Raw genomic sequence first — 16,083 nt, forward strand, 5'->3', positions numbered from 1 at the left:
CCGCCTTTTATCAGACGCTCCCTCCGCTCGGCTCGGCTCCTCTCAGCTGTTCTCAGCGCTCTGAAATCCCGCCTTTTATCAGACGCTCCCTCCGCTCGGCTCGGCTCCTCTCAGCTGTTCTCAGCGCTCTGAAATCCCGCCTTTTATCAGACGCTCCCTCCGCTCGGCTCGGCTCCTCTCAGCTGTTCTCAGCGCTCTGAAATCCCGCCTTTTATCGGACGCTCCCTCCGCTCGGCTCGGCTCCTCTCAGCGCTCTGAAATCCCGCCTTTTATCGGACGCTCCCTCCGCTCGGCTCGGCTCCTCTCAGCTGTTCAATGAGGTCCTCTCTTAGTAATTTCCTTTCAAGTGTAAAGAACGGAAACCTTTTGAGTCTTTCCTCAAAACTCATGTCCTCTGAGGCTAGGGATTAGCTGCTTGCCTCTTCAGTGCACCAGATGGTTATTCCACACCTTGTGTACTCTGTCCAGTTTAAGACTGGTGTCAGGAAGTTCTTGTTCACAGAGTGGTCAATATATGAAATGGACTTCCAGTTAGGATAGTAAAGACCAAATCTCTGCAAGTTATTTGGATGCTGTGATGGGGGAGGCTCTATTGGGGAATTTCCTCAGAGCTGCTGCTGCTCCGCTGCTGTAACTTCACTGGAACTGCAGCAGAAACCTTGTGTATGTACAAAGTTATTGTGGTGGAGCGGGAGCCGCTTGAGGAAATTCCTAGCCTCTATATGCTTTCTGGATGGATGAGCTAAATGGGCTTCCTAATCCACATGTTATCTTGTGATGAGATGAATGAAGGTTTAAAGAATTCCAACAAATATGTACATCTGAAGTTTTACAATGGTAGGGGTTGTTTTGGTATGAAGTAAAACCAAGTACTAAAATAGTTACGATTTTGGTAAAAACTCATATGCACGTGCCTAGGAATTTATTGTTGGCATAAGGTGATGATCTTCAATAGAGAAAGATATGTGTGAAAATTATGGAAAGAAGATAAGCAGTTGCAAATAAAACAGTTGCAACAATTGGAGTCACTAAAATGTGAATCAAATGTTTGAATAAAATGTCATGAGGATGTATCAGAGGTTTTAGAATAATGTAATAGCCAATCATAGTGTGCTATTTCACCAGTGACCAAATTAAATAGAATACAGTCAAATCTTATGCTAAAAAAATCATGAAATGCATATATAATTTCTGGCTATATTGAAAAATGTTAATTAAAATCTTTTCTATTCATTTGTGAAATATAGTGTAATGACACATCCTGATGCTTTCACTGCAATAAATATAATGCCTCTTTTAACAGTTATTTACAAGATATTTTTGTCAGTTATTTTGGAAGTATTAAATGCATTTGCACTTACTTTTTTCAGCTTATTCCACAAGTCTCATCTCTGTCCTGGTATACCACTGTTATTCCCTTAATGCTGGTGTTGATAATAACAGCAGTGAAAGATGCCATTGATGATTATGTAAGTTCTGTTTACAATTCTGTGTCTTAATCTGTTTTAAGAAAAATAGGTATCTTTGCAGAGGCAAATTTCTGCAGGGGATCTATTGATTGTCTGCGGTAATTGCGGCTGTTTTTCCGAGGTTTCCGTGGCCCTTCAGCCGAACTTAGAGCAGACATTTGGGAGAATCCCTGTGGAACGTCACTCCTTGTGTATTTTCAGAAAAACAGGCCCTGAAAGTATGCCATTACTAATGTATATATTCCTAATTTATTCATTTGAAATTCCTCTCTCCTATTTTAGCAGAGGCTTTAGCCTACTTATTTTAAAGTTACTGCTTAAATAGTGGAGGGAAGAATTTCAGACAAATGCGAGGTGATCAAGGCTTGTAACCCATGTCAGAAATTTAGGGCCATAATATATTTCCTATATTTTGGTTCATAAAATGTAATAATTACTACTTAGTTCATTACTGAAAGATCAGTGATTACTTATATATCTCTGGTTAAAAATTAAAAAGTGCTTTAATCACTCTCAAAGTAATTCAAGGCTGGTGTAACAAGAAGGGTAAAGAATTAATTCCCTTGATTCAGATAGCTTAATATTGCATTCATCAGCCACTGGTCAGTTGTTTTTAGCAGCAAGAGTGGGTTTTTTTTTGATTCGTTCATGGGATGTGGGCGTCGCTGGCAAGGCTGGCATTTATTGCCCATCCCTAATTGCCCTTGAGATGGTGGTGGTGAGCCGCCTTCTTGAACCGCTGCAGTCCGGGTGATGAAGGTTCTCCCACAGTGCTGGTAGGAAGGGAGTTCCAGGATTTTGACTCAGTGATGATGAAGGAACGGCGATAAATTTCCAAGTCGGGATGGTGTGTGACTTGGAGGGGAACGTGCAGGTGGTGTTGCTGCCATGTACCTGCTGCACTTGTCCTTCTAGGTGGTAGAGGTCGTGGGTTTGAGAGGTGCAGTCGAAGAAGCCATGGCGAGTTGCTGCAGTGCATCCTGTGGATGGTACACACTGCAGTCACTGTGCACCAGTGGTGAAGGGAGTGAATGTTTAGGGTGGTGGATGGGGTGCCAATCAAGCGGGCTACTTTCTCCTGGATGGTGTCGAGCTTCTTGAGTGTTGTTGGAGCTGCACTCATCCAGGCAAGTGGAGAGTATTCCATCACACTCCTGACTTGTGCCTTGTAGATGGTGGCAAGGCTTTGGGGAGTCAGGAGGTGAGTCACTCGCCGCAGAACACCCAGCCTCTGACCTGCTCTTGTAGCCACAGTATTTATATGGCTGGTCCAGTTAAGTTTCTGGTCAATGGTGACCCCCAGGATGTTGATGGTGGGGGATTCGGCTATGGTAGTGCCGTTGGATGTCAAGGGGAGGTGGTTAGACACTCTCTTGTTGGAGATGGTCATTGCCTGGCACTTGTCTGGTGCAAATGTTACTTGCCACTTATGAGCACAAGCTTGGATGTTGTCCAGGTCTTGCTGCATGCGGGCTCGGACTGCTTCATTATCTGAGGGGCTGCGAATGGAACTGAACACTGTGCAATCATCAGCGAACACCCCCATTTCTGACCTTATGATGGAGGGAAGGTCATTGATGAAGCAGCTGAAGATGGTTGGGCCAAGGACACTGCCTTGAGGAACTCCTGCAGCAATGTCCTGGGGCTGAGATGATTGGCCTCCAACAACCACTACCATCTTCCTTTGTGCTCGGTATGACTCCAGCCACTGGAGCGTTTTCCCCCTGATTCCCATTGACTTCAATTTTACTAGGGCTCCTTGGTGCCACACTCGGTCAAATGCTGCCTTGATGTCAAGGGTAGTCACTCTCACCTCACCTCTGGAATTCAGCTCTTATGTCCATGTTTGGTCCAAGGCTGTAATGAGGTCTGGAGCCGAGTGGTCCTGGCGGAACCCAAACTGAGCATCGGTGAGCAGGTTATTGGTGAGTAAGTGCCGCTTGATAGCACTGTTGACGACACCTTCCATCATTTTACTGATGATTGAGAGTAAACTGATGGGGCGGTAATTGGCCGGAATGGTTTAGTCCTGCTTTTTGTGGACAGGACATACCTGGGCAATTTTCCACATTGTCGGGTAGATGCCAATGTTGTAGCTGTACTGGAACAGCTTGGCTAGAGGCGCAGCTAGTTCTGGAGCACAAGTCTTCAGCACTACAGCCGGGATGTTGTCGGGACCCATAGCCTTTGCTGTATCCGGTGCACTCAGCCGTTTCTTAATATCACATGGAGTGAATCGAATTGGCTGAAGACTGGCTTCTGTGATGGTGGGGATATGGGGAACAGGCCGAGATGGATCATCCACTCGACACTTCTGGCTGAAGATGGTTGCAAACGCTTCAGCCTTGTCATTTGCACTCACGTGCTGGACTCTGCCATCATTGAGGATGGGGATGTTTACAGAGCCTCCTCCTCCCATTAGTTGTTTAATTGTCCACCACCATTCACGACTGGATGTGGCAGGACTGCAGAGCTTTGATCTGATCCGTTGGTTGTGGAATCGCTTAGCTCTGTCTATAGCATGTTGCTTCCGGTGTTTAGCATGCATGTAGTCCTGAGTTGTAGCTTCACCAGGTTGGCACCTCATTTTTAGGTATGCCTGGTGCTGCTCCTGGCATGCTCTTCTACACTCCTCATTGAACCAGGGTTGATCCCCTGGCTTGTTGGTAATGGTAGAGTAGGAATATGCTGGGCCATGAGGTTACAGATTGTGCTGGAACACAATTCTGCTGCTGCTGATGGCCCACAGCGCCTCATGGATGCCCAGTTTTGAGCTGCTAGATCTGTTCTGAATCTATCCCATTTAGCAAGGTGGTAGTGCCACACAACACGTTGGATGGTGTCCTCAGTGCGAAGACGGGACTTCATACCCACGAGGACTGTGCGATGTTCACTCCTACCAATACTGTCATGGACAGATGCATTTGCGACAGGTAAATTGGTGAGGACGAGGTGAAGTAAGTTTTTCCCTCGTGTTGGTTTGCTCACCACCTGCTGCAGGCCCAGTCTAGCAGCTATGTCCTTTAGGACTCGGCCAGCTTGGTCAGTAGTGGTGCTACCGAGCCATTCTTGGTGATGAACATTGAAGTCCCCCACCCAGAGTACATTCTGTGCCCTTGCTACCCTCAGTGCTTCCTCCAAGTGGTGTTCAACATGGAGGAGGACTGATTCATCAGCTGAGGGAGGGCGGTAGGTGATAATCAGCAGGAGGGTTCCTTGCCCATGTTTGACCTGATGCCATGAGATTTCATGGGGTCCAGAGTCAATGTTGAGGACTCCCAGGGCCACTCCCTCCTGACTGTATATCACTGTACCGCCACCTGTGGTAGGTCTGTCCTGCCGGTGGGACAGGATATACCCAGGGATGGTGATGGAAGAGTCTGGGACATTGGCTGAAAGGTATGATTCTCTGAGTATGGCTATGTCAGGCTGTTGCTTGACTAGTCTGTGGGACAGCTCTCCCAATTTTGGCACAAGTCCCCAGATTTTAGTGAGAAGGACTTTGCAGGGTCGACTGGGCTTGGTTTGCCTTTGTCGTGTCTGGTGCCTAGTGGTCCGATGCCGGGTGGTCCGTCCAGTTTTATTCTTATTGTGACTTTTTTTAGCGAGATTTTACAACTGAGTGGCTTGCTAGGCCATTTCAGAGGGCAATTGAGAATCAACCACATTGCTGTGATTCTGGAGTCACATATAGGCCAGACTGGGTAAGGACGGCAGGTTTACTTCCCTTAAGGACATAAGTGAACCAGATGGGTTTTTACGACAATCCGGTAGTTTCATGGCCATCATTACTGATACTAGTATTTTAATTCCAGATTTTTATTTAATGTATCACATTGAAACTCCAGTGAGCTGGCCAGGGTGATAGGATCATGCAAAAAGAAATTAAAAGGGTGATCAGAGAGTCAAAGAGAGTCCTAGAAAAAAAACAAAGTTGCAGAGGACAAGCAGTAAAAGATTCTTTCAATATTTCAATAGCAAGAGCCAGAGAATAGATGAGAACATTAAAAGATGCAAATAGTTTTAAACTGAATATGAGCACAATGTAGGAAATATTCTGAACAGTTACTCCCAGCAAGTATTCATTCGGGAAGATATGAAGAATGTACCTGCACCCCAAAAAAAGAGTGCCACAGAAAAATTCAGGACTTCAGTATTAATGAGGTGGAACCCTTTGGGACTGAATTTCACTTGGGAAAATCAGCGTTAACAGGCCAGAAAGTGCCTACAAATGCGGTCTGTAAACTTACCGCCTACCCCATCAACCCCGACAATTGACCTGCGGCTTTCACAGGGTCCTATTGTTGGGCAGCTGAAGTGCATGCCTAAAACAAGTGGTCGGCCTCTTTCCCATTCAATTGGGGTCCGAATGCCATAGTTAGGACATCGATTGCAATTTTAAGGGACACATGGGAAAAGCGTGTGAGGACCGACCTGCAGGCCCGTGCTGGAATCCCAGCTCACTGACATTCCTTAGGCCAAGAATCGGTGAGCTTCATTGGACGTCCGTTTGTCAAATTCAAATGAGGCCGGGGCCTCAAAATCATACCAGCTTCCTAGCCACTAGTACGGGCATTCGGCCGGAGTGCTCTGCCAGGCACTGATAATCATTATGAGGGAGTCAGTGGACACTGGGAGGTACCAGTTGATTGAAAATATGCAAATGTAGCACCCAAAGTCAAAAGGGTGACAAAATAGACAGGCTTAACTAAATTCAATATAAAATAATGGAATTGATTATCAGGAGAAAACTTGAGAATGATCTGTACAACAATAACATAATCAACATAGCTTTAGATGGGGGAAGATCCTTTTTTTTATTTGTTCATGGGATGCGGGCGTCACTGGCAAGGCCAGCATTTATTGCACATCCCTAATTGCCCTTGAGAAAGTGGTGGTGAGCCACCTTCTTGAACCGCTGCAGTCCGTGTGGTGAAGGTTCTCCCACAGTGCTGTTAGGTAGGGAGTTCCAGGATTTTGACCCAGTGACGATGAAGGAACAGTGATATATTTCAAGTGGGGATGGTGTGTGACTTGGAGGGGAATGTGCAGGTGGTATTGTTCCCATGTGTCTGCTGCCCTTGTCCTTCTAGGTGGCAGAGGTCACGGGTTTGGGAGGTGTTTTCGAAGAAGCATTGATCACCCTCCTTAACTTCTTTGAGGAAATAACAATCTATGTCGACTATGGAACACTTTACAATGTTGTGTACTTAGACTTCCAAAAGGCAGTTCGTAAACTTCCACACGAAGATAACTAATAATAAGCTTAAAGCTCTGGTGATTCAGGGCAAACTTGGGTATGGATAGAAAATAATAGGTACTGGTTGGAGGGTAATTTAAAAAAAAATTCATTCATGGGATATGGGCATCACTAGCAAGGCCAGTGTTTATTGCCCATTCCTAATTGCCCTTGAGAAGGTAATGGTGAGCCGCCGCCTTGAGCCGCTGCAGTCCGTGTGATGAAAATTCTCCCACAGTGCTGTTAGATGCGGAGTTCCAGGATTTTGACCCAGCGACGATGAAGGAACGGCGATATAGTTCCATGTCGGGATGGTGTGTGACTTGGAGGGGAACGTGCAGGTGGTGTTGTTCCCATGTGCCTGCTGCCCTTGTCCTTCTAGGTGGTAGAGGTCGCGGGTTTGGGAGGTGCTGTCGAAGAAGCCTTGGCGAGTTGCTGCAGTGCATCCTGTGAATGGTACACACTGCAGCCACAGTGCGCCAGTGGTGAAGGGAGTGAAAATTTAGGGTGATGGATGGGGTGCCAATCAAGCGGGCTGCTTTGTCCTGGATGGAGTTGAGTTTCTCGAGTGTTTTTGGAGCAGCACTCATCCAGGCAAGTGGAGAGTATTCCATCACACTCCTGACTTGTGCCTTGTAGATGGTGGAAAGTCTTTGAGGAGTCAGGAGGTGAGTCACTCGCCGCAGAATACCCAGCCTCTGACCTGCTCTTGTAGCCGCAGTATTTATGTGGCTGATCCAGTTAATTTTCTGGTCAATGGTGACCCCCAGGATGTTGATGGTGGGGGATTTGGCGAGGGTAATGCCGTTGAATGTCACGGGGAGGTGATTAGACTCACTCTTGTTGGAGATGGTCATTGCCTGGCACTTGTCTGGGGCGAATGTTACTTACCACTTATGAGCCCAAGCCTGGATGTTGTCCAGGTCATGCTGCATGCGGTCACAGACTGCTTCATTATCTGAGGGGTTGCGAATGGAACTGAACACTTTGCAATCATCTGCGAACATGCCTATTCCTGACCTTATGATTGTGCGAAGGTCATTGATGAAGCAGCTGAAGATGGTTGGGCCTAGAACTCCTGCAGCAATATCTTCGGGTTGAGATGATTGGTCTCCAATAACCACTACCATCTTCCTGTATGCTAGGTATGACTCCAGCAACTGGAGAGTTTTCCCCCTGATTCCCATTGACTTCAATTTTGCTAGGGCTCCTTGGTGCCACACTCGGTCAAATGCTGCCTTGATGTCAAGGGTAGTCACTCTCACCTCACCTCTGGAAATCAGCTCTTTTGTCCATGTTTGGTCCAAGGTTGTAATGAGGTCTGGAGCTGAGCGGTCCTGGCGGAACCCAAACTGACCATTGATGAGCAGATTATTGGTGAGTAAGTGCCGCTTGATAGCACTGTCGACAGCACCTTCCATCACTTTGCTGATGATTGAGAGTAGACTGATGGGGCGGTAATTGGCCGGATTGGATTTGTCCTGCTTTTTGTGGACAGGACATACCTGGGCAATTTTCCACATTGTCGGGTAGATGCCAGTGTTGTAGGCGTACTAGAACCGTTTGGCTAGAGGCGCGGCTAGTTCTAGAGCACAAGCCTTCAGCACGACAGCCAGGATGTTGTCGGGGCCCATAGCCTTTGTTGTATCCAGTGCACTCAGCCATTTCTTGATATCACGTGGAGTGAATCGAATTGGCTGAAGGACTGGCTTCTGTGACGGTGGGGATCTTGGGAGGAGGCCGAAATGGATCGCCTACTCGACACTTCTGGCTGAAGATGGTTGCAAACGCTTCAGCCTTGTGTTTTGCACTCATGTGCTGGACTCCGCCATCATTAAGGATGGGAATGTTTATAGAGCCTTCTCCTCCCGTTAGTTGTTTAATTGTCCACCACCATTCACGACTGGATGTGGCAGGACTGCAGAGCTTTGATCTGATCAGTTGGTTGTGGAATCGCTTAGCTCTGTCTATAGCATGTTGCTTCCGCTGTTTAGCATGCATGTAGTCCTATGTTGTAGCATCACCAGGTTGGCACCTCATTTTTAGGTACTCCAGATGCTGTTCCTGGCATGTTCTTCTACGCTGCTCATTGAACCAGGGTTGATCCCCTGGTTTGTTGGTAATGGCAGAGTGAGGAATATGCTGGGCCACGAGGTTACAGATTGTGCAGGAATACAAATCTGCTGCTGCTGATGACCCACAGCGCCTTAATGTATTCCCAGGTTTGAGCTGCCAGATCTGTTCTGAATCTATCCCATTTAGCACGGTGGTAGTGCCACACAACACGTTGGATGGTGTCCTCAGTGTGAAGATGGGACGTCGTCTCCACAAGGACTGTGCGGTGGTCACTCCTACCAATACTGTCATGGACAGATGCATCTGCGACAGTTAGATTGGTGAGGACGAGGTCAAATAGGTTTTTCCCTCGTGTTGGTTCGCGCACCACCTGCTGCAGGCCTAGTCTGGCAGCTATGTCCTTCAGGACTCGGCCAGCTCGGTCAGTAGTGGTGCTACCGAGCCACTCTTGGTGTTGGACATTGAAGCCCCCCACCCAGAGTACAAACCCTCAGTGCTTGCTCCTGATTCATCAGCTGAGGGGGGGTGGTAGGTGGTAATCAGCAGGAGGTTTCCTTGCCCATGTTTGACCTGATGCCATGAGATTTCATGGCGTCCGGAGTCGTTGTTAAGGACTCCCAGGGCCATTCCCAATTCTAGGGTGGCGGTGGTGGGGGGGGTGGTGGTGGGAGGGTACTGACTGGATTTTCTCAGGGCCCAGTATTGAGACCACTGCTGCCTCCAGAAACTCAATGCAAACAGCTTGCAGCTCGACCATGAAATGTAAATGAGGCCCAATCATCAAAATGGTTTTGTTTTCTCACGGAGGACATTGGTACAATTGCACTACCTGCTGACTGCATGATGTCCGTTCAAAGTGAAAATCAGCTCCAACATTGGCCGTGTGGTTGATAGTGAGGAAGAGAGCTGTAGACTGCAGAAGATATCAATGGAATGGTCAGGTAGGCAGAAAAGTGGCAAATGGATTTCAATCCGGAGAAGTGTGAGGTAATGCATTTGGGGAGGGCAAACAAGGCAAGGGAATACACAATAAATGGGAGGATACTGAGAAGTGTTGAGGATCAGAGGGATCGTGGAGTGCAAGTTCACAGATCCCTGAAGGTAGCAGGACAGGTAGATAAGGTGGTTAAGAAGGCAAATGAGATACTTTCCTTTATTAGCTGAGGCATAGAATATAAGAGCAGGGAGATTATGCTAGAACCGTATAAAACACTAGTTAGGCCACAGCTAGAGTACTGCATACAGTTCTCGTCACCACATTACAGGAAAGATTTGATTGCACTGGAGAGGATGCAAAGGAGATTTATGAGGATGTTGCCAGGACTGGAAAATTTCAGCTATGAGGAAAGATTGGATAGTCTGGTTTTGTTTTCTTTGGAACAGAGGAAGCTGAGGGGAGATTTAATTGAACATAAGAACATAAGAAATAGGAGCAGGAGTAGGCCAATCAGCCCCTCGAGCCTGCTCTGCCATTCAATAAGATCATGGCTGATCTGATCCTAACCTCAAATCTAAATTCATGTCCAATTTCCTGCCCGCTCCCCGTAACCCCTAATTCCCTTTACTTCTAGGAAACGGTCGATTTCTGTTTTAAATGTATTTAGTGATGTTGCTTCCACAGCTTCCTGGGGCAGCAAATTCCACAGACATACTGCCCTCTGAGTGAAGAAGTTTCTCCTCATCTCAGTTTTGAAAGAGCAGTCCCTTATTCTAAGATTATGCCCCCGAGTTCTCGTTTCACCCATCCTTGGGAACATCCTTACCGCATCCACCCGATCAAGCCCCTTCACAATCTTATATGTTTCAATAAGATCGCCTCTCATTCTTCTGAACTCCAATGAGTAGAGTCCCAATCTACTCAACCTCTCCTCATATGTCCGCCCCCTCATCCCCGGGATTAACCGAGTGAACCTTCTTTGTACTGCCTCGAGAGCAAGTATGTCTTTTCTTAAGTATGGGGTTTATAAAATTATGAGGGGCCTAGATGAGTGGACAGGAAGGACCTATTTCCCTTAGCAGAGAGATCAATAACCAGGGGATACAGATTTAAAGTAATTGGTAGAAGGATTAGAGGGGAATTGAGTAGAAATGTTTTCACCCAGAGGCCGGTCGGGGTCTGGAACTCACTGCCTGAAAGGGTGGTAGAGGCAGAAACCCTCATCACATTTAAAAAGTACTGGGATATGCACTTGAAGTGCCGTAACCTACAAGGCTGTGGACCAAGAGCTGGAAAGTGGGATTAGGCTGGATAGCTCTTTTTCAGCCGGCACAGACACGGTGGGCCAAATGGCCTCCTTCTGTGCCATAAATCTCTGATTCGATGAACATGTCCCTACAATCGAGAATCCAATTGAATTTTGAACTACATAACCAAAACAGGAGAGTACAAGTCAGAGGAAGTTGTGATTAAACTGTGCTCCAGTCAGATTGCACCTTGAGTATTGTGTCCAGTTCCGGTCAGTGAAACACTTAAGCACTGGAGGCAGTGAGGGGTAGAACGATGAGGCTGTCAGGGATCTCAGTTGTGAGGAAAAACTGGAGAGACCTGGGCTTTTCAGCCTAGCAAGGAGGCATATAAAATGTGATCTTATAGAGGTAAACAAGATAGAAAATGATATGATAAATGTTAATCCAGAACATTAATTAAAAATGAACAGTGGAGGTGGGACAAGAAGACAGGTTTAAACTAGTAAAAGGTAACTTTGGAATTGATATCAGGAGGTTCTTCTTCACACAGAGAATGATCATCTGGAATGGTCATCCCGGCAGAGTCGCAAAAGCAAAAACTCTGGAATCATTTAAGACACCATTAGATATAGCAATTGGGGAGAGAGATATAGGGTTGTTTTGGATGGATCAATTAAAATGGTCCGAATGGCCTTCCTCATCTATAAGTATCTTGTGATCTCTTGATAACTTGTCCTTGTGTTTCACATTCGACATGGCTGTTACTTCCTCAAAGAAGTTAAGGAGGGTGATCAGGCAGGATCTTCCCCCATCTCTGGCTATGTTGACTATGTTGTTGTACAGATAATCCTCAAATTTTCTCGTAATAATCAATTCCATTATTTTGCATAGAATTTAGTTAAGCCTATTTTGTCACCTCTTTTGAATACGGGTACCACATTTGCATATTTCCAATCTACGGGACAAACAGGATGTAAAGCCACTTGTAGCTATTAATCCTTTATCTTTAGTACGCCCTTGATCCCGTTAGGTGTCAGCCTTGACTCAGAGGTAGAACTTTTGCATTTGAGCCAGAAGGTTGTTGGTTCAAGTCCCACTCTGGAGACTTAAGCACATAATCTAGTTTGACACTTTGGTTCAGTACTGAGGGAGTGTCAGAGGTACTGTTTTTCAGATAAGATATTAAACGGAGGTCCTGTCTGCCTGTTGAGGTGGAAGTAAAAGATACCAGGGCACTATTTAAAAAAGAGCAGGGCAGGTGCGCTGGCCAACATTTCTAGTTCAACCAACATCACAGATTATGCAGTCGTTGCTGTATGTGGGACCATTGTGCAAATTGGCTGCCACTTTTGTCTACATTACAAAAATGACGACTCTTCGAAAGTACTTGAAATGGCCTTGCCCTGGCCTATCGCTGCAATCGCTTCCAGCTCTACATCCTTCCCCGATCTCTTCATTCCTCTTAACTCCGGCCTCTTGTGCAAGTTCCTTATCTTTGCACAGCTATTGGTAGCATAGACTTCAACCACCTGGTCCTGCTCTCTGGAATTCCCTTCTTAAATCCCTCCACTTCAGTACCTCTCTCCTTCTTTAAAAAAATCCTCCAAACCCATCTCTTCATCCAATCTTTAGGTCATCTCTCCTAATCTCTCCTTTTCTGAATTGGTGTCTGTTTCCCATTCACATATCTATGAAGCACTTTGTAACCTTTTTTACATTAAAGATGCTATATAAATGCCAATTGGTGTTGTTTGGAGAAGTGCATAAGGTCTGTAAAAACTTCTTCTTTTATAAATTTCTAGATGGTTTACCACCAGTGATAAATTAAACTTTAGTATCTAACATTTTTATTACAGGATTTCCAATTTTATTGTTTTTCCTATAATTTTAAATGTGTATGGCCAGAGCATAACTGAAGTCAAAGTAACATGACATATTTTCTGTGAACATATTCTGTAACATCAGTTGTTAGTTGCTGGTCACTGGAAACTGCAAGCTCACCATAAAATATGTATTATTGATCTCAGTCCAATATAAGTAACCATTGTGTTTTGAAGAGGACATACACAAGTTTTTATGGTAAGAAAGCCCAATCTCTGGCCACCAGGATTTTACTCTTTACTTCAGGATAAGAATCATTGGGTGGAACTTTCAATTTCATTGCGGCGTAGAATGGGTGGTAGCAGAAGGGCCACCCATTATACACTCCGCCTGATTTTCCTTCCATTAACTTCAATGGAAAAGAAAATCAGGCAATGAATGTAACGGGTGCTTGATCCGCTACCACCTCTTTTATGCACGCTGAAGTCGAAAGTTCTGCCCATTATTTAAATATTAAAATGACAAAGGCAAAATCATTTAAAGAGAACTGATATCCTGTGTGTACTCAGTGACAACTAAGAATAGTCCTATTTAGTTTACCTCAAAGCCTTATCTATTAAAGTATACTTCTGCAAGTCTAAATCAGTTTGTTGCTGCTGGGCTGATTGAATTCACCTGTACAGCTGTATGAGACATAGGTCACTATTATTATTAACAAATGTTGAGATATAAAATGCATTAATTTGATTGTAATTGGTGACATGCTAGACTGAGTCAGAAAGCGCAGCCCTTTTAGCATAATATGAATGCAAAACACTATGGAGCCAATTTTCGGATGACAGAGCGGGTGTATCGGGGGCGAGGGGGCGAGGGGGCGAGGGGGCTCCGAAAATCGCTAAAATCCGGACGGGTTCGGAGCCTGGCTCCAACCCGCTGACGTCCAGGTTCCCCAGTGATGCGTTTGGGTGCGCGCGCGCTTCCCGAATGTGGGAGTCCCACCGGCAATTAAAGCTGGTGGGATGATCATTTGCATAGTTTGATAGATAGTTAAAGTACTTGAAATACTTGATTGAGCAGACATTTTGGCAGGGGTGCAATTTTGAAGGATCCTCAGCGTGTTTCCCGTGCTGTGGGAACCACTCCCAGTTGCAACAGACGTGTTTCAGCCAGCAGCCAGAGGGAGATGCAAATAATTATTTGACAGGTGGAGAGAAAACCTCAATTATTGCAGCAGGGCACTCTGTCACTTCAGACAAAATTTTGGCTGCAAGACCTTTGTGTTTTCACTCAAAATTGTTACTTTCCACCCAGAACTAAGCTGTGCAAACATATTTACCTACTTTGCAAACCCCCTCAAACTCACACCGTCAGGATGGGGGGGGCGCCATGGCTGCATTCACCACTTCATCCGAGGACGAGCAGCATCACTAGCCTTGCCAGGCACGGCGTCCACCTCTATCATGTGGAGCTCCACAACACAGTGTTGCTCCACAGGCACCTGCACAAGAGCACGGAGGGCAACAACAGAAAGCGACGTCGCAGGAGGCACTACCCTCGCAACAGGGTCTACAGACCGAGACTCAGCTTCCTGGCTCTCTCTGAGGAGCAGTGCATACGGAGGCTCGGAGTCAGCCGCCAGGTAGTCGCAAACATCTGCAGCCTGATTCATGCCGAGCTGCTCCCGGCTGGGCCAAGCAGCATCTCCTTACCTGTCACTGTCAAAGTCACCACTGCCCTCAACTTCTTTGTCTCTGGATCATTCCAGGGTGCCACCGGGGACATCGCCGGGGGCCTCTCAGTCGTCTGCACAAAAGTGCATAAGGCATGTCACCGACGGCTTGTTTCGCAGGGCCTCGCACTACGTCAACTTCCCCATAGACGATCTCAGCCAGACGGAGAGGGCAGTGGGATTCCACGCTGTGGCTGGCTTTCCACCGGTGCAGGGTGTAATCCTCTAATTCTTCTACCAATCACTTTAAATCTATGCTCCCTGGTTATTGACCCCTCCGCTAAGGGAAATAGGTCCTTCCTATGCACTCTATCTAGGCCCCTCGTAATTTTGTACACCTCAATCAAATTACCCCTCAGCCTCCTCTCTTCCAAGGAAAACAACCCCAGCCTATCCATTCTATGATCATAGCTAGAATTCTCCAGCCCTGGCATCATCCTCGTACATATCCTCTGCACCCTCACGGTGTGCAGTACTCAAGCTGTAGCCTAACTAGTGTTTTATACAGTTCCAGCATAACATCCCTGCTTTTATATTCTATGCCTTGGCTAATAAAGGAAAGCATTCCATATGCCTTCTTAACCACCTTATCTACCTGTCCTGCTACCTTCAGGGATCTGTGGACATGCACTCCAAGGTCCCTCACTTCCTCTAAACCTCTCAGTATCCTCCCATTTATTGTGTATTCCCTTGCCTTGTTTGCCCTCTCCAAATGCATTACCTCACACTTCTCCGGATTGAACTCCATTTGCCACTTTTCTGCCCATCTGATCAGTCTGTGATATCTTCCTTCAGTCTACAGCTTTCCTCCTCACTATCAACCACACGGCCTATCTTTGTGTCATCCGCATATTTCTTAATCATGCCCCCTACGTTTAAGCCAAATCGTTAATGTATACCTCAAAAAGCAAAGGACCTAGTACCGAGCCCTGCGGCACCCCACTGGAAACAGCTTTCCAGTCGCAAAAACACCTGTCGACCATTACCCTTTGCTTCCTGCCACTGAGCCAATTTTGGATCCAATTTGCCACATTCCCTTGGAACCCATGGGCCGTTACTTTTTTGACCAATCTGCCATGTGGGATCTTGTCGAAAGCCTTGCTAAAATCCATGTAGACTGCATCAATTGCGCTACCCTCATCGAACCTCCTTGTCACCTCCTCGAAAAATTCAATCAAGTTAGTCAGACACGACCTCCCCATAACAAATCCGTGCCGACTGTCCTTGATTAATCCGTGCCTTTCCAAGTGACAGTTTATCCTGTCCCTCAGAATTGATTCCAATAATTTGCCCACCATCCCTGAGGTTAGGCTGACTGGCCTGTAATTACTCAGTCTATCCTTCGCTCTCCTTTTAAACAACGGTACAACGTTAGCAGTCCTCCATTCCTCCGGCACTATGCCTGTATCCAGTGATGTTTGGAAAATGATTGTTAAAGCCTCCGCTATTTCATAGAATCATAGAATCATAGAAGTTACAACATGGAAACAGGCCCTTCGGTCCAACATGTCCATGAAGCCCAGTTTATACCACTAAGCTAGTCCCAATTTCCTGCACTTGGC

At 46.3% G+C, this 16,083-nt stretch overlaps 1 protein-coding gene across 1 annotated transcript in view; it reads left to right on the forward strand.

The window, feature by feature from the left end:
- The window catches only part of LOC137328374 (probable phospholipid-transporting ATPase IM), a 206,246-nt gene that overhangs the window by 13,083 nt on the left and 177,080 nt on the right, over positions 1–16,083 (forward strand). Inside the window, exon 6 of the mRNA XM_067994373.1 lies at positions 1,371–1,469. Coding sequence (XP_067850474.1) covers positions 1,371–1,469 — 99 coding nt within the window. The remainder of the gene's footprint in view (positions 1–1,370; positions 1,470–16,083) is intronic.

Source organism: Heptranchias perlo, chromosome 1 (genome assembly GCF_035084215.1).
Source record: "Heptranchias perlo isolate sHepPer1 chromosome 1, sHepPer1.hap1, whole genome shotgun sequence".
NCBI classification, from domain to species: domain Eukaryota; kingdom Metazoa; phylum Chordata; class Chondrichthyes; order Hexanchiformes; family Hexanchidae; genus Heptranchias; species Heptranchias perlo.